The sequence below is a fragment of the Tetrao urogallus genome (genome assembly GCF_951394365.1).
Source record: "Tetrao urogallus genome assembly, chromosome: 25".
NCBI lineage: Eukaryota > Metazoa > Chordata > Aves > Galliformes > Phasianidae > Tetrao > Tetrao urogallus.
In genome coordinates, this window is record NC_136838.1 from 5,129,399 (window position 1) to 5,148,334 (window position 18,936).

The window sequence follows — 18,936 nt, forward strand, 5'->3', positions numbered from 1 at the left end:
TAGGCGTTTGATGGTGAATGATACTAACTGTTTTCTGAAAAAAAAAAAAAAAAAAACAAACCTTTCACTGAGAAGGAACCAAATTTAAGAGTGTTCAGGGCCACATAACCCTGCTACTGAAAAATCTGGTCCCACTTGTAAGACAGCAGTTACCAAAGTTCATCCTGCCAATTTAGTGAGTAGCAGTTACTTCCACAATGCCAAAAATTGCTGACACACTGAGCATCAAGCCCAAACTCACAATATCAAATATGAGACGAAAAAGGGAAGAACAAAACCATTTAAAAACATTACTTACCGCCCATCAGTGGTCATCTGAAGAGCTCCTCCCCTGAGATTACACAGGCAGCATTCCTGTAGTAACAAAACTACTTCAGAGCAGGACTGGAAAGGTCTGCCAGATCTTTCAGAAAAAAAACAACAACTATGCCTGGGATGCAAAGGCAAAAAGTACCCTCCCACCACCCATCGCTGTGGAAGTATCTCATCAACTCTGTCTCCAGAAGAGTAGATGCTTACCGCTGCCCATGCATTGGCTGAGCATCGTGAGCAAGACCAGCTTTCATTCACCAAATCTGGACGTATTCCATAACAGCCTAAAAGAAATGGAGTTACACACATCAGAGTTCTGCTACTATTTCTGCAGTACTAATTTGTTGCCTGTTCAGTTCACAAACATATTTGAAATTGGGAGCAGCATTTGAATAAATAAGTAAAGTCATTCTCAGGGAGCGGACAGAATTTGGACCAATAGGTCTGAGAACAAAACACTAAGCTAAAAAAAATACACAGAGAAAACCCTGAGTACTTTGACCCTTTAAGCAAGGACTGGAATTACTGTAAAATTACTACTGCTGGGCTTCACTTGCACATCAAAACAGTTAAGACCACTGAATTCAGCAACATCATTTCTGCTAAAGGTTTTCTAAGCAAGAAGAAGCAGTAATACCACAACAAAATTAAACACGTGCATTTCACATTTAACAGCATTTAAACTACCTCTAATTTCTGGTTATACAAAATACTAGAAGCAACTGATTTTACAGGGCATCTATTACTGTGCTATGTAAGCACCAGTGTACTTCTCAGCAGCACCAAAACAGGAAAGTCCCATAATGACTATAACAAATACAGTGAAAAAAGACTCTAAAGCCCTTAAAACTCTGTAACAGGTGCTGAGGCTTGCTACTGAATAACAACAGAAGACACAAACTTTTTTTTTTTTTTTTTTGAAGTGTATCTATGATTCTACCATCTTGCAAAGAAATGCTATTCTGTAGCAGAAAACCAAACATATTTATAAATTGCTGGTCAGCATCCTAGCTAACACAAAGCTCAACGCATGATCTTCATGCTCTCCTAACAGAAATGAACATAAAAGATCAGCTGGACAGTCTCAAATTACTGAATAAAACCTAAAAGAAGTTATTCAGAAAGCACTGAGACTGCCACCATAACTGGATTTATAAAAATCATCCACTTAACCAGACAAACTGTTTGTCAAAAAAGTCAATAATATAGATCCACAGCTGTCTCCCATACGTTTAGTCTCTCTTCATCACATGGCAAACCAAGAAAGCACATTCAACTCAATCCTGGAAAACAGACAGGGATGATGAATCTTTAAAAACTAACCTGGAAACTGAACTGCAAGAGAAACTGACACCCCCTTGACTGAAATATTGCTGGAGTTCAACAGGATGTAGAATAGCACTATTTCTTGCTTCAAGTCCACAGGGAGCTGGGCTATAGGATCCGAGGGGAGAAATAGTCAGGGCTTACTGAATCCCAGATTCTCCCTTAACAATGATGGCAAAGGTACAAGAACATGTGCCCTTTTCATGGATTTGCCAACACCTTAAAAGCCTAAAGACCTCTGCAAAAGCTTTCTTCTCTGCGTCCTTGCTGTTGTCATAACCTATCGCTTGGGTTGGGTAAGGGCACTTCTCAATAGCAAGCAGACTGCCAAGTTTCACAGCATGCTGTCAGATGAACCTAACAGCAACTGAACACTGCAATCCTGTAATAAAAGCAAATGGACTCTCTGCAGCAGTCAAAGGTATATCACAGTTTGGTGGTACAAACAGTGACATGGAAACAAAGCAGACACTTGAAACCACATCAGACCAGAGCACAGAAGTTAAGCCCTATTCCCAAGGGCAAGGCACAGATAAAACAGAAAGCTCAGTTTCTCTACACAGTGTCCGAGACTGCAGATTAACATCACTTTGACCACATGACTCTCTAACTAAATCAGAGTTTGGCTACAGAAACCATTTTGATAGACTAGTCTAGTGAAGACATAGGATGCACAAGATCCAGCATCTCTGGTCTGATCACTAGAGACCACAGTTTGTGGGGGGAAAAAAGAAAACAGTCACACTCTCTCTTTATCATTTGCTCTTATTAACCACAAGTGAGTGACCATAATCACAGCTGCAATATGGAAACAACAGCTGTGCTTTAGTTCTCCAGAAGAGACAGCCATACTGAGCTGCGTGGTGACCTGTGGACTATTAAGTTGGAACAACAAAAGTAATTCCAACTATGCAAGGCAAATAGGATTTCCCATCTGTCAAGATCAAACAGCTGAACAGTAATTGTCACATCCAGTACAAGTGCAAATGTTAACTGGATGTCATACAATCTACAGCAAAGGTACACTCAACGAGGATTAATCAGTTCTTCTTTTAGACAGAACGCAGAGAAACAAACAGACATATGTTCCTTTTTGTAATCAAGTGTCATTCCTACAAATAGTAACTAAGACACTAATAAAAATATATCTCAGAAACTCCTCTGTACAATGCAGCCAAATCAACACAACCAAACCAGCCTTTTCTTACCTTAGGCTGCTATTTGAACAAACAAAAACAGTACAATAAGCTGTGTGATTTTGGCTTTATTGTAAAAAAATAAAATATAACAAAATGAAGGCTTTTTTATGTGAAGCATAAAAGAATCAGATATTTGTTTACATTTTATGAATATTTATTGCCAAGAAGGACTCAAATATACACTAATACTAGTACAAGAAAATGAAGAAGTAGAAGTGACAGGAACAGCACGCATGTCTACGTTAAGGATTACAAATACAGACAGCATAAAAAGAAATTTGAAAATACCCAAGACACTTTGGTGGCAAAGGAAACACTTACTAGCATGAACCTGCAGGCAGCATTTGGCACAGGATATCAAGGAACTGGTTCCATCTTCCCCAATATACGAATTTGAAGGAAGGGGCTCTGTGTTTTCTCCACTTGAGGTAAAGCACATCTCTGGGATCAGAGGCTTCGTCTTCTGTCCGCACTTAGAAAGGTGGACAAAAGAGGTGGTCTCCCCTACAGAGACTGGGACAGCTTCTTTATCCATCTGTAAGGACTTGAAGAGAAAGATCACATCACTCTTCTCTAGTCACAGTTTTAACCTTAAAGTCAAAGCAATACCATTACAAAAAGCACCTGACACCACACAGCACAAATAAGGAACCTGAAGCTGTATCTTCTCATGCACACTTCCACCCGCCACATTTTGCTCCTCTCTCTTCTTTAGACCTCTACCGGGATTTGCAATTTATTTAAAAACTCAAAGAAACATTAGAATAATGAGAAACCTTCCTTCTCCTTCAGTAAAAATCTAAGGTCGTAAACTGCAGCTGGACACACTACGGAGAAAACGAAATTAGTAAAAACAAGACCTCCCGCCACTCCCCATGATACCCTCCATCCTTTTGGCATTTTTCTTCCCTTTTCTTTCTGCAAGATTTTCCCTAGAAGAACATTTCAAGCTTTCTGGTAGCAAACCAGAGTTAAAAACAACGGATTAAAACATTCTAGCTATAGCTGCTTTCCTTACAACCTTTATACAACAATATTTGGGAATTCTGAATAGATACTCTATTCTCAATATTCAATTGTAGGCTGAGGAGGGTCCTGCTTTTCTCAGAAAAGGCCTCCAAAATGCGCGCGCGCACACACACACACACACTCTCCTTTTGGCTCCATTAGCACACAAGAACTAATCAATCCACAACTGGGCAAATAACTAATTCACCTGACAAATTCTGCCTTTCTGCTACAATACATCTCAAAGCATATTGGTAGTTTCAAAAAAATGATCCATATGCTTACTGAATAAATCTTCATTTTGCTGCTTGTTTGCATATATTCAAAAATCCAGGCACGCATCTAAACAGGAGCACTCATAGGCCCAATATGACACTGCTTCTCTGCATGAAACAGGGTTTGCAATGCAAAGCTCTGTATGTGCCATTTAAATAATGAAAGCTGAGAAAGCCAGAGCATCCAGAAGAGATAGTGGGGAAGGCCTGACCCACTGCCTCAGCCAAATCCAAACACTTCTCTGAGGCACACACTTGTATGAGACTTGCCTCTTTCTTTGAAGATCTGCACTCTTTCACAGTCACCATTCAGCACTCAGCACCAACCCATCCAGCAGAGCAGTTTCAGGAATTACCTGGTTATACGGGTAAAAGAGGGTACAGACAGCACAGTATGGCTCACTCAGGGCAGCAGCTGCATTGAATTTTCTTTCAGCTGGGAAATTAGGCGCTTTATTCTTCCACTGGAGGGAAAGTAAAGATTTCAAAGCCTCTGGGTCACTCATATCTTCCTCCCCAGAAAACGGAAATGTTTCTAGAAAGAAGAAATTCCAAAATAATGGACAGTCTTTAGTAGAGGCAAAACATAGCACAGTAGAGTTAAAGAGTTAATATTTCAACAACACAAGAAGTTGAATGGGAATATTTAACTCATTCTTGCTTTTTCACATATGTCTTAGATTCTTCCTTAAATGGATATAATTTTCACTTTATGGTTTGGACAGACAGAGCAGAGAGACTGATGACCTGATAAAATCATCCATGAGGAAGAAGAAACTATCAATATTTATTGCCTCCAGAACTCTCTCTACTGTTCTAGCCCTGGAAACCAACAGCATCCTTTAATGAAGCCAAATTCAAAATACATGATGCAAGTGCAAGGAAATCTCCCTTTACTTTCTACACTTAGGAGCTGTGTTCAGACAGCTGTGCATGCAGCACATGCTTGCTTGGTTAGGCTAAGTCCCAATTCCCAGCTGTCAGCAGCAAGTCTGTTTCAACCTTCAACAAAGTGCATCCCATACCTGTTCCTACAAACAAATGCTGGCCACGAGATGCACACAGTTCAAATATTCATTTTACCTCTCTGCAACTACTTGACAGCTAATTCCAACAAGTGCACGTCACTGAGCCTCCAATTTACATTCATCACCACATTTTCTTCTGCGAGAGCTCCGATAGGCACTGCTCATGCTAATTAGTTTGCTAATTCTTTGTTTTTACAAAACCCTTGGTATTTTAGAATTAAACCACCACATAATCCATTCGTGCCAGTTTGAGGATCCAAGTTTCTTACCACTCATTACAAGGAGTTCTGAGTGACGATAAGCATTTAAGAAACGTTCAATGCAAGACTAAATGTAAACTGCTCAAAACATCAACAATCTGCAAAGCACCCAAAGACGACCTTTGATCAGAAGGACTCAAAAACATCTCAGTGGAGCTTTATCCTCAGAGCTCAGTGCCTGAAACCACATTCTCCACTGCTTCACCATTATTTACTGGAAAGAGGCAGTTAATGCTCTCCTCTCCGCTCCTACATCCCTTACAACATTTTCAAACTTTTACCCAACTGGAAAAGAAGAACTTTCAGGAAAACACAGTCATGTTCACAGCCTGTTTTGAATGCCCCCTCTAACAAACCTGAAAGTTGTCAGACAATGTGGGATTGTGCTCAATCAATCCACCTCTGAAATTATGAACAGTTTTATCTTTGTTACACTTAAATGAAGATCATTTTCTAAAACATCCTTGCTTTCTTGCAACATTTTATTTCTGTGTTGGACCTCACAGACAAACAAGGATATGCTTATACAGTGGTAACTTCAGCTAAACACACTTAGGAGTCTACGTCTTGTGTAGGGTGCAGCTGGAATTAAAAAGATCAGTGGCTCTGAGTATGCAGACTGATACTCTCAATGTCTTACTTTTAAAGCACAGCTCAACACTCACCTTTTTAAAAAAATCAAGCACCTTCAAGGAATTTTTGAGACACAAGCCAAAGCATATGTTTCTCCAAATTTTAATCAAAGCACATAAGGAGACAATAAAGGATTTATGGTACCAGTTAAATCAATAAAATTTGACTGGAAACCAACATCATATTCCATACTGACAGAGCAAGAGAAAAAAGAACAGTCATTACTGTTGTATGTGATCATCGCCTTTGCTCATCCCAGGACTGAGTCTAGGTGAGACTCAGAATTCAGGATGCCTCCTATGTCTCAAAAGCAAGTTACGCAGAGAAAGAAAAAGCTAACAGTTTGCCTCAGATGAATCTTAGAGCAGAATACTGTGTTCCTTAGATTTATATGCTCACTTTCCCTCACTGCAGTCTCCTGATCACCCTTATACCTTAGCCCAGAAAATGCAAGGAGCGCAGAGAGCTGCTGCTACTTCCTGTCAGGGAAGAGAAGAATCTGTTTGATCATCTTTTGCCCAGTAGTACTGTAAATCAGTCTCCAAGAAATGCCAGCTTTCAAAGAAAGCTGCTCCTGAGTCAGCCAGGAAAGTCCCCATACACCATCCAACAAGTGAAAACAGTGAAAAGAATCCATCTAATGAGAATCCTTCAGCACAAAAGTTTGTTGCAAAGTCTTCACACCGAAACAAGGTAATTAGTCTCAAATGTTTTTTCATTTCACTTGACATTATACACATGCAGGCTGTCAGATGCATCATCCCTAGAAAGGGCTTGGATGGATGCATGTGCAACCCCTGCCACTGCCAAACAGAAAGCTCCTCTAAAAACAACAGGTATGCTCTCCAAAACAGGAAGTGAACAGGAAACATATTCTGTGATTCAGTGAAATATATTCTGTTATTTCCTTTTGAATATAAAGTTTTAATTTCCTTGAAAGCTGGGTCTGGCAGCTACACCTTCACGTACCTGTCCAGTGTGAAAAAGTTTACCATGGAGTTTTCTATATTCTGAGTACTTTATAATGTAGCCGGGATCCAGAAGTGACAAATTACATGCTACAACGGAAGCAAGAGTACAAAAAGTTGGATCCCAACGTTCATATAACTCAAAAAGCCCACCAAAAAGTTAGAATTAACCTTCCCTATACACAGCAGGTCTAATCTCCATCTCCACCTGAGATGCAGGGAACTCACTGTAATGCAGTATCAAAGAGGCAGCTTTTATGTGGTTATTTTCTGTGAACGCTTATTTCCTTTTTTCCAAAACGATACCTCATTTTGTATCCAGGAAAATATGTTTCTTGACAGAATAAAGGGTGGGAGATGAGAAGGGACACCTCCCAAAGATGTATTTTGTCTCTAGCTGGCTTATCAAAATGAGAACATGCTGTATTTTCTACCAATTCAGTATAACACAAAAATTTTCTGGCTGTCCAGTTTTGTTTACTGACTGCAGCAGTTTTTCGTATTAGACAAGACATACAAGCATCCTTCATGCCTTTGCACTCACCCTCGTCACTCGAGGTCTCCTGTTTAACCACTGACAGGGGGGAGCGGGTTGGTGGTTTGCCTAATGGGTGACGACGACTTTTCTTTATCTCCATCTTCATTTTTGAAAAAGCAGCAGTCTGTAACAAACCAGAACACGTTAGATGGGAGCCCCAGAATATCTTGGCAAGCAAAGGTTAGTTGAGGACAACAGGCAGAATTATTGTCATAAAGAGATGTGGAATTTACAGTCAACTTTTCATTGCCTTTTGGCTGGAATCAACAGAGCTTTCCAAGCCAATTACTGCAGTAAGTAAAGCCAATGTTATTTTTTAAGATGTCAGGTAAATATAAACTTCAGCATTTTCTTAAAATCAGCTCAGAACAGCTTCAAATTTGCCACTCGTGAGCAGTCTGTCACTCCCAAAAGCAGCTGGAAAATCTATTATGAAAATTATGCACAGGGCATATATGACCAGAAACATTTTATTATAACATTACAGTGCATTTTATGACAAATGTATTCATATTGTACTGTATCCAGTGTCCTATGCACCATCAAACACTGTAAATACTGCATGTATACTGATCACAGCAGCTCACAGTCCTCTTTGGTGAAAGGCACCAAACACATGGCATGTAAGCTACTTTGTATCAGAAATAGTGCCACGTGTTTTTCTGTTGTTTCCTTTTTCACCCACATGAAGACAAGCAGCAGTGCTAAAGGATTAAAAATGAAATCTAAGTACATTTTATGCCACACTGGGGAGAACGGAGATGAAGGTATGGCAGCCCATCACAGGCACAGCACCTCAGACAATGCTTTTCCTCTCTAGTCTGCATCCATTATGTCTTAGAAACACTTACATGTAAGGAATTCTCATTGTGTGTTGTCACATCAGAAAGGCTTATTTCTTCCCCTTGTTCTCTCTCCCCACCCAATTTCTAATAGTGCTTTGCCATTTCTTTGGCTCTCTCAGCACCATCATGCAGGAAAGGAGAGCTTTGCAATATTCATCTGACCTGATGCTAATTGCAAATATTTTCCTTTCTCCTCTTTTGAAAATTGTTTCCAGCTAAGAAATTGTCAGGGGAAAGAGATGCCTGTAATAGATTATAGGTCATGGATCATGTATTTCACAACACTATTCTGCTCAGGTGGAATTCGGGATTCTTGTCACTCCAAGTCTGGTTCTCATCTAATTGCTTAAAACCAGCAAATCCAGTCACCTCCTTGGTCACATATACCTGTAAATCACTGACCTCTGTAGCAATCTCTGTATTTTCTGCTTCTGCACTCTCCTCCTCTTTTACAGGGATTTCCAAAGAGACTGTCTGCTCCCGCCAACCAGGACTCTTCTGAGTAGCAAACTGCTCAAATGCCTGCTGGCAGGACATGTGCTCTTTGTCAAACACCACTTTTTTGGTCCGTGGAACCACATAAAGCATGGGAATGATAGGACGAGGCTTAAAGTCATCTTCCTCAACTGGTGCCTCTGAGGGCTGGACAACATTGAGGGGGGTGGTCAGCAAGCTCTTGTCTGCTGCGGATGCTGCAGGTGCTGCTGTGGGTACTGGCGGCCGTGCTGCTGCTGCCTCCTCCTCTGCCTGCTGCTGCACTGCTGGTGGCAGTGGCAGCTGTTGCTGCTGCTGCAGAGGCTGAGATGTTTGCAGGTGGTGCTGGTGCTGATGAAAAAGATGCTTCTTCTTCCTCTCACCTTTTACTTTCGGAGGACGAGCCTTTACTTTGCTTTCACCTGTTTTAAGAAATAGGCAACATTTAGCTTCATACATCAAGATGTCCAGGCATTTAATGTTTTTTCCCCTTTCAAGGTGGGCTAATATATAACATAAAGAACAGGCTGCCCAGAGAGGCTGTGGATGCCCCATCCCTGGAGGTGTTCAAGGCCAGATTGGATGGGGCCCTGGGCAGCCCGGTCTAGCATTATACAGGGAGGTTGGTGGCCCTGCATGTGGCAGGGGGGTTGGAGATTCATGATCCTTGAGGTCCCTTCCAACCCTGGCCATTCTGTGATTCTGTGATTACAACATCATTCTTTCCTTCCAGCAGGCAGACTGAAGGTCCATTCAGTCTTACCACATCACTGATTTGAAGAAGCCCACTTTAGAAATAAAGGACTCGTGTCATTTTGACTTGCCTGAAGGGAAAGCATCTAGGCCCCCAGAAACCGGACAGAGTGCTAAAAAACATACAGTATAATATATTAGCCCTTTTTATTTTGGTATTTCAGTATCGGTGATCCCCAAATGAGGTATGCAAAACCTTTCATTGGGGTATAGGAAAAAATTACTTTTGGTACCATAAATAAAATAAAACCTACATTTAAAACAGTACTTATTTTTCTTTTTTCACCTTTTTTTTTTTTTCATTTCCACTTTAATGTATGGTTTATAATATACATATTTGTGCAGTAATAGATGTCTAAGACTGGACATTCAAGGATTGCCCAGAGCAGGATACCCAGGCCCATGACCAGGAGACTTCGGAAGGTCTCCAAGGATGAGAACCCACGTGGCTGTGAAAATAAATTCCCTTTTTCAACATACAAAACTCTCAACAGTTTTACTTTACAGTTTAATTCTGATCCACACAGCCTAACTTTACAGAGGTAATTAAAATTCCTAGCGGCTCTTGAGTGAGTGCTTCTAGGTTAGGACTGGAGATGCCTTCATAGCTTGCCTTCATCTCTTTACAATGATGTATGTTCCCTTTACCCAACTCCTTCCTCTCTTCACAAATAAATGTTATCATTCATTGAAAGGAGAGCAAATAGATGCTCCACAGACTGATGCAAGTGCTCAATTTGTTTCATAAGAGATTGCAGATGTTATGACTAGACAACTCTACTGCAAAAGGTCATTTCCCCACTAATATGATGAGGTCTGATGACAAGAAAAGACAGAGAAAGCCTATTCATCCTGATAACAAAGCTTTACCAATCCAAACCTACTCAGACTCCTCCATTAGGGAATAAAGCAAAGCCAACCAACCAAGCCTGGTAAACAGATGAGCCATCACACAATAACGTGATATTTGCAAGAAGAAGGATTTGAAAGTGGAAGGTGAATAATTCCACAGTAAGATGAAGTGCCAAATTCCTGGCTGAAATCTGCCAGTGGGCACCAGAACTTGGATATTTCCCAGAATCTGGTCTGGCAACTTTATTTATACTAATTTTTACTGCTGAAAAAAAAAGAAAAAAGATAAACAAGTCCAGCCCAAATACCTATTGTAATACTTGTGCTGGCAGTCTCTCAGATAAACTGGTTTGTTCCATCACAGATAAAAGGAATATTGAATTTCCTTAGAGAAACAACAACATTCAATGAAAGTCAAATTGGATTTTTCCCCAGTTGTACAAAACCAGATCATATTTACTCCCTATACACTCAGCAAACTCTCTACCCAACAACAGAACAAATGCCATTCACCAGCTTTATTGACTTCTAAATGAGTAATTGCACAGCAGCTGTCATGCAGAACTTTGTTTAAAAGTTTTTGCACTAAGATGAACAAACTAATTTGCAAGTGAATCTATAAAATCAGCAGAACAAAGTGAAACAAAATTCAAAGGCACTTTCTGGCTATCATGAGTACTCCAAGAAAGTAAAGTGATCTCTTCAGACAAATCAATACGGAGAATCAGTAGGAGAAGAGTCCCTGTCAGCTGGTCTTCCACTGAAGGAGAAAAATGCAAATAGCAGAGCTAATACACGTGGAAAAAAAGAGCAGGATAAGGTTTTCATATGGTGGAAAAACTTGCTTGTCTGTAGATAGCTTGAAATAACTACACTGATTTCACTGAAGCTTCAGATATCCAATATCTTTGAGGGAAAGGGTAGTTGATGGGGAAATCAAACTGCTTACTCCAGAGGTTACACCACACCTTTGTGCAATGAGTCTATAAAGCATTAGAATGGAAATGTCATTTAATGAAACAGGCCAGAAAATAACGCACAGCTATTTTACAGGTAGCATCTCATTGTTTCTTTTCAAGTGAATTTGGAAGAAAGATGTCCTCTTAAAATATATGGGTTTGTAGCCCAAATCTGCAGGACTATTAATGCATACAGCACAGCTGATAACACCTGCTGACTCACAGACTGTATTCATACTGCACACCCAGAGATAAGCAGAGCTCAAAAACTCTCCTTTTTAATTTCAAGTCCCAAGACAACCTGTTAAGAATTCTAAACGCACTAATAGCTCTGTAATAAATTATGAATATAAAGCTGAGTCATAAAGACAAAAAGAAAACACGTTAATGTATCAGGGTGAGAAATCTTGAAATTTATTAATACTCAGCAAGTCCAAATAACAAACATAAAGTATTAAGACCTACTTCTAAATCTCATTTTTCTTCCTTCTCAAGGCCATCTCTTCTGATATAAGTGGGAAATCAAACCAATTTCAAGGCAGAGCATAAGAAGAAGGAAGCGATGGAGAGCAGAAAGCTAAATTGCGAAGAGTAGAGCCATCAAAAAAGATTCTCCTCTCCATACAAAACTGTGAGATATCATGCAGACAGTAGGATGTAGAAAATTAGATAATTCAGTGGTATTTAATTGCTATATTGCATTAAGAAATGTGTATATTTGCTAACAGCCACATCAAACACTATGCCCCTCAGAAATTGTGCTATAAAGTCTACTTACAGCAATGCTTTCTCCAATGGTCATGAAAATAAATTTGTCCCTCCTTTGCTAACAGTTAAGGAGATGTTAACATGTAGCCTAAACGAATGATTTAGAACCTCTTCAACTAGAAAAGAGTTTTTATTGTTTCTCTGTTACTCTACGCATCTCAGATCTGTCCTTGTCACTTATCTCGTCTCTCAAGGGATATCAGCATTTTCAGGTCATTTATTACAAGCATTAACTATTAAACCTGCATAAGAGCTAAGGGCACACAATTTAACACACTGCTGCCACTTCCAAGCTGGAGTACCACAAATTAACAATTCACACTATGCTACTTTTGCTGCGCACGAGAATGATTTTCAAACTCCTTACCTCCTAAAATCTACACTGTCTAGCTAAGAGACCACAGAACTGAAAGATCATCCCAATTCTTTACTCACAGCTTCCACTGTGAGTAAATTCCACTGATCCTTTAAAATTATCAAGATTCAACAAGCAGCGTGGCATTAGTTTTCTTCAAATGCAAAATAAACAATGGATGTACAACACATGAAAACGAATTCATTAATGTTTATGAAATGTTTGAAAGCCTCAACGAGAGAGTGCAACATGTAAATACCAATCACTTACCCACATGCATTAAAGAAAATATATATATCAAAAAGAGCCTCCAAGGACAGACTTTTGTACTAAACACACACAAGGAACATGTTACACGCAAGATAATTCTCTGCTTTTGCAACAGGCCTTCAGTCATACTTTTCCCCAAGTGACAGAAGTCATGGTGTATTCTAACAAATAGCCTCAAAGAATCTTAGAGACACTGTTTCCTAAAGGAGGACTGTAATATAAGAAATACGTGCGCACTACAGATACTTGAATGTACAGGGAAAGACTAACGCAGCCTTACCAAAGGTTGCATAAAAATGTGGCCATGGATTCATGGAAAACAGCCCTGCCACTGCAACAGCTTCTATTTCTTTTTGCCTTCTCCCCAACAGCTTGAAACCTGTGACTTTACATGCAAGTCAAAAAGGACTGGGAGATGTCATGGATGGCTCTAAGATGTAGCATGCAGCAGCTGTGGATCCCATACAACCTAAGGCTCACCTTACCCTCAGTCTGTAAGAAGTGGGGAAAAAGGGTGGAAATGGCAAAAAGATTAATTGCAGAAGGGAATAAACAAAATTTTACTTTCCAGAGGGGGACACAAAATGTATTCATTTGCTATTTCATAAAATACTTTAAAATATTCCATCCCTAAAACATATTTTTGCAAAACTGTAATAGTTTTGGCAGGACTTCTAAGCCTTGCCAAGAAATCTATTTGGTTTCAATCCTTAAAGAGAGGGAAAAATCAATTGCTGCTGTAAATGATAGCACGTTTCAGTGAGCACAGACTTAATTCTGGGTAAGACTTCACTGAAATTTCAACAAAAATAAACAACAGTTGACAAGGTATTTACAAACATGTTTTAGAGAAATAGCATGCTCCCAGTAGTTCTTCACTGAGAATCTGCCATCGCTGAGCAGAGTCCTTACCTTCTCCCTCAACCACTTTGCTTCTGTCTTCTTCCTCTAGGTCTGGCCCTCTTTTCAGTTCCTCTTTCACTTTCACATCTTCCAAGGCAGTTTCAATAGCCACGACATCCCCCAGAGACTTCTGATCCTCTGTTTTATGTCTTCTGGGTTGACTTCTTTTTCTGTGAGACCTAGAAGTAGAGAAGAGCAACTTGACATAAAAGAACAGCCTTCAATATAAAAAATGATCAGCAACTGAAAAAACTGAATACAAAACAAAAAGATTTTCTTTGGAAAGAAAACACAAGGTAGCTAACAATAGCTGCAGGACAAAACAGATATCTGAAAAGAAACAGATGAACCTTGCATAACACATTTAAGATCCATTCACAGCAGCCATTAATGGTTCTGGTTTCTTAAAGACCTTTTTCCGCCATTGATAATATAAGCTTGCGAGCTGTAGTTAAAATGGTTTTCATTTTAAATCTATTTTGCTTGTACTTTGAAACATAGATGAGAACTTGTTATAAATCTTTCTTTCTGTCTCCATTCTGTCATCTCTTTTCATTCTCTACTTGCTTCCTTTTGGCAAACCGCTGGAAGCCCACGAGCATCTTCCAGCTGTGAAGCACTACCCCACCACTGACACTTTCTCAAAACACCATCTAATGAGTTCTTGTAGAATAATCAATAGACTGAGACTTTTCAGCAGTATAATTCTCAGGGTTCAAGGTCTACGAAGAAGACTAAATTAAAAAAAAAAAAAGCATAGTAACATGATCAGATTAATACTAACAAACTAATTGTAACAGGGCCCAATCAGTGACAATCAGTGTCACTAAAACAAAAAGATTGCAATAGTCGCAATGCAAAGAAAAATGCAAAGTCAGAAGTCAGGATAATATATTTTGCTTAGGAGCCATGTCAGAAGCCAAGCACCTGTCCAGCAGGACAGAGGACAAAAGGACAAGATAGGCACAACAAAAGCGAAAACTTTCAAGTCCAGACAAAGTCAGTTTAATGGATGAAAGAAAGATGAAAAAATAAAAAAGGTGAAGAGGAAAGCAAAGAAAAGGAAATCACTTACTGCTTCCCACTAGCAGATTGGCGCCCAGCCAGCCTCTGAGTAACACCACCTTAGAAACCCAACCCACGGGCTGCTCCTCCTCCCCAGCCTTTACTGCCGAGCGTGACATAAGGCGGCATGGAACATCCCTCCAGACTGCGCAGGCCGTTGTCCCAGTCTCAGCCTCTTGCCCACTCCAGCCTGCTCACTGGCCAGAGATACAGAGCAAAAAGGCCCAGACACTGTGCTAACGTTGCTCAGCAGCAACCAAAACATCAGTGCTATCAGCACTTTTTCGCTACAGTACCAAAATCACAGCCTCGCGTGAGCGTTAACTCCATGTCAGTCAGTACACACTTTTAAAAATATCCAAATAGCTCCTTTGGAGTAGAGCGCAAACCTACCAAGCTTTCTTTTTCAAGAGACTAATTCAGAAACCTACAATTTTGCAGCATTCTTAGCAGAGTTGTTTTTTGTTTCTTAAAATTGGATCTTCCAAATGGCTTCCTCATTCCTAGGCCTCTGCCATCTATTACCATGTAACAAATTAAAACACCCTCATGCTTCATTCTTATCCATCAGCTTAAATATCTAGAAAAGCTGAAATTCAGTTTCACATCCCCACAAACTCAGCTGCTAATTAGATTTGGAGTGCTGCAAAGTTAAGAGTCCTTAATCAGGCAACCATAAAGAAAGAAGAAAAAATTCAACCTGAAATGAATGATTAATAATAAAGAAAGTTGATCCATATGCACAGTAATTTATAATTGCTAGGCTCTAGCCATATGGTAGTACTCCAAGTATAGATGTTAACTTCGCACCTGCAAGACATTCATCAGCAAGAACACACAACTGAACCCAGAAGGATCAGCTTTTCTCTACACTGACATTCAAAGTACACAGCACCTTCTACAGAGGAGGAAAGTGAAGGCAAGAGAAGACAGACCTGTACAACTTTACCTTAACAGCTGGAACTTTCCACAGTTGGTAAAAAAAAGCACTGGAGTAGTATCCAGCATCAAATGTTCTTTCAAGTAAATGTGTATGGCTTTACTGCCATTGTGTTGGAACATGAGGCAAAATTTGAGTTACAGTCCTTTACATTCTCAGTAGATAAAAAGGATGTTTTTAAAGTGCTCTTCTGGCTCTGTAGTTGTGTAAAAATGAACAAAGAAAGAAAGAACACAGCCATTTAAAGAAACTGCTTCCAGGACTACAAGCTAAAGGCTGTGCATTTCCAGTGAAGATATTCTGTAACTGAAATAATTTGCATACCAGAAATGGGCTTTTTGTGGACCAGACTAAAACACTCTCTTGCTGAAGCCATAAAATAAACACAGTAGAGATTTTCAAGGTATGAATGACCTTAGAATAAAAATAGCATATCTCTTTGTAGAGTTTAAAAGCTTTAAGTTTCCAGGAGAGAGAGAAAAAAGCAGCATATGTACTCTTTGAAGTACAGACCACAGAGTGACTTATTTTAAGTAGGTACAACTGTGAAGATGTTTGGAATAAGGTGGATCCCATTCTTCCAGCAAAGTCCATCCTTCTGAGAAAAGTCAGTCTTCAAGTCAAACGTCCTTCCAAGACGTAAGCATAGGAGAGAAACTTCTACTAAGCAGGATTCAACAGCTTGAAACCTGCTCCAGGATAATACTGAAAAAAAATCTACGGACAATGAGTAGATTAAAAAAAGTGGCTGGATGTTTTACAGTAGCTCAGGCTGAAATAGAGGAGCTTCTCTGCTAAGCAACAGTTTTCAAAAGGGAAAATAAATATGGGCGTTGTGTGTGCAAACAGTAAATAAATCTAAAATACCCTGAAAATCCATAGGAAGTATTTCCATAGACTCCAAATTTACAGACGTGGAAGAAAAAGATTAAGGGGCACACTGGAGTTCAGAGAGTCATAGCCCAAAGAGCATACATCACACCTGCTGAGTCTCAGCTCACCCTGCTTTTCCTGAAACTCACGACAGAAAAAAGAAATGAAAACATTTCAGGAAAATAACCTCTGAAGTGAAGCACTATTGCTGAGGTCAGTTATCTGCCAAAATATCTACTTTATTTTATGAGCATGTCTTTAAAGGACAACATGCTTTTCCTTTTCAGCATTCATGAAATCAGGGACCGATCCTCTAACATAGAAAAGGCAAGGCACAGATCACCATGCAAGACAAAACCAGAGGACAACAAAGACCAATGCTAGAGAAAGAGGAACACTCTTACTGCTGTATCTTTCTTTTTTTTTTTTTTTTTTTAAAAAAAAAAACATGAAACTCAAATGCATTCAATATAATTGAATTGATTAGGTCTGTAATTTTAAAACTCAATGTCACTCAAAGTCCTTATCAGACACGGCCCCCAAAATCTAACAACTAATTAAAACTTTCATTTCTGAATTTCAAGGAAATTATAACTGAATGAAAGTTAAGAGCACAATATTATTTTTAGATGAAGCAGTTAAATTTCCAACTCTGACATCAGAAATTCAACAAACAGTAGATGTGAGCAGAATTACAAAGAAGTATTTTGGGTAACAGACAGAATGGTGTTTAAAAAAATTAAAGTGTAAAGGAGCATATGAAGGAGCACCCACTTTACATCTGAGTACATTAAAGCCCTCTGATAATTCAGTTCCCTGTAAAATAGCACTCTTCAAGGAAGCATGACAAAGAATTTCTCCCACTGGAAGCTCATTCCTAACACACTCAAGTCTAATTCCACTTTCCAAGGCAGCAGCAACTTTTTAATAACTACTTACTTTGGTGACCAGTCAGCTTTATCTATAATCAGTTAATCATGGTAAAAATATCACATCACTAGCTTTGGTTTATTCAGGACATCAGCTGCTTCCAGGACTCAAGAATGGAACACGAGAACAGGCAGCTGAGATTCTCCAATAGGACAAAAGAGATTGAGATCTCAGAAATCTACACAAGCACAAGATGAAGATTATTTTGATACCCCAAGATCTTCTGTGCCCTTTCAAGGAAGCAGACATGAAACAACTAATTGAACCAGAAAAATACTTTAGGAGTTACTGTTTTAAGAAACTCGATAGGAAGAAAACTGTAATCATTGAAGTTGATGAGGGAAGTAACATACCGGTGCTTGTTGTCCTCTTCCTCATCTCCTATCCTATAAAGCAAGATTCCAACAGTAAAAGGTTAGCATGCCAAATTTTCAATTCAAGCATGCTGTAATACATGAAAAACATGATGAACTTGCAGAAAATTAATACAAAGATCAAAGGAAGCAGAAAAAGGCATGCATAAAATCCCTTTTGCAATTGACAGCTTTTTCTTCTTGCTTTCTAATAAGTGCAGCTATAAATGCTTACTATAGATTTTTTTGTATTCCAGGATAAAAGATGGGATCTGACAGGGCACAGTGTCCTACTTTCAAACAATAATAATAATAATAAAAATAAAGGGGTTCCGTAATATTCAGAAGAAACAGAACAATGAGGGACTGCATCATCCAAGAAAAGATACAAGAGCAAGTATAAAGAGATGAGTATGAACTATTCCACCAAACTGAGAATTAGAGTTTAAAGGGTTAGCAACTAAAATATAGTATCCAGACAACTTTTTTTGTCACTGTTTTTATTGTGTGGGATTTTTTTTGTTTGTTTTTACCTGCGAAGCAATTTGGCCTTCAAGTCTGCCTTCGTCTCATTCCAGGCATCTAGTTCTGGGCTAGTCAGAGCTGTGGGTTTCATGTGGTCCAGGACAGCAATGTCTTTTCCTTGTTTCCATAAATCGTAACGTTCTGGCTGCAGAACCCTCACAAAGACATCCATGGAAATCTTCACCATGTCTTTGCGGCACGTACACTGCAAGAGATTTCCAGACATCAACACCATGTGAGACCAGAGGAAATTTTTCTAATCAGCTGAGTTTGCCTTTTTCCAGAGGCCAACCGACAGCAGATTTTGTCATAAGGCCTACAGTAGGTTAACTGGGAATTGCATCACGGTCTAAGTGGGTATTTTGACTCAATGACACAAATTGCCTCCATCTGTCCCTGGCAGAAAGGGACAGCACAAGATACTGTACTGTCCCAAGGGTAGCTGAAGATTCAGTTCTCCAAAATTTTCTTCTCTAAGACCAGCAACCAAGTTAGAACTTTCTGGTACCTGATACACAGCGTAT

General features: G+C 39.4%; 1 protein-coding gene across 5 annotated transcripts in view; it reads right to left on the bottom strand.

The window, feature by feature from the left end:
• KDM4B (lysine demethylase 4B) overlaps nucleotides 1-18,936 on the bottom strand; it is a gene marked incomplete at both ends in the record, with an annotated part of 73,062 nt that overhangs the window by 11,850 nt on the left and 42,276 nt on the right. The window contains 9 exons of one of the 5 annotated variants that reach the window (XM_079546664.1): nucleotides 299-354; nucleotides 520-596; nucleotides 3,159-3,381; nucleotides 4,477-4,655; nucleotides 7,554-7,671; nucleotides 8,795-9,288; nucleotides 13,736-13,905; nucleotides 17,888-17,920; nucleotides 18,421-18,617. In XM_079546664.1, coding sequence (XP_079402790.1) covers nucleotides 299-354; nucleotides 520-596; nucleotides 3,159-3,381; nucleotides 4,477-4,655; nucleotides 7,554-7,671; nucleotides 8,795-9,288; nucleotides 13,736-13,905; nucleotides 17,888-17,920; nucleotides 18,421-18,617 — 1,547 coding nt within the window. Of the gene's footprint in view, nucleotides 1-298; nucleotides 355-519; nucleotides 597-3,158; nucleotides 3,382-4,476; nucleotides 4,656-7,553; nucleotides 7,672-8,761; nucleotides 9,289-13,735; nucleotides 13,906-17,887; nucleotides 17,921-18,420; nucleotides 18,618-18,936 lie in introns of all 5 variants that reach the window. The other 4 variants (XM_079546663.1, XM_079546662.1, XM_079546661.1 and 1 more) reach the window with 4 other exon arrangements.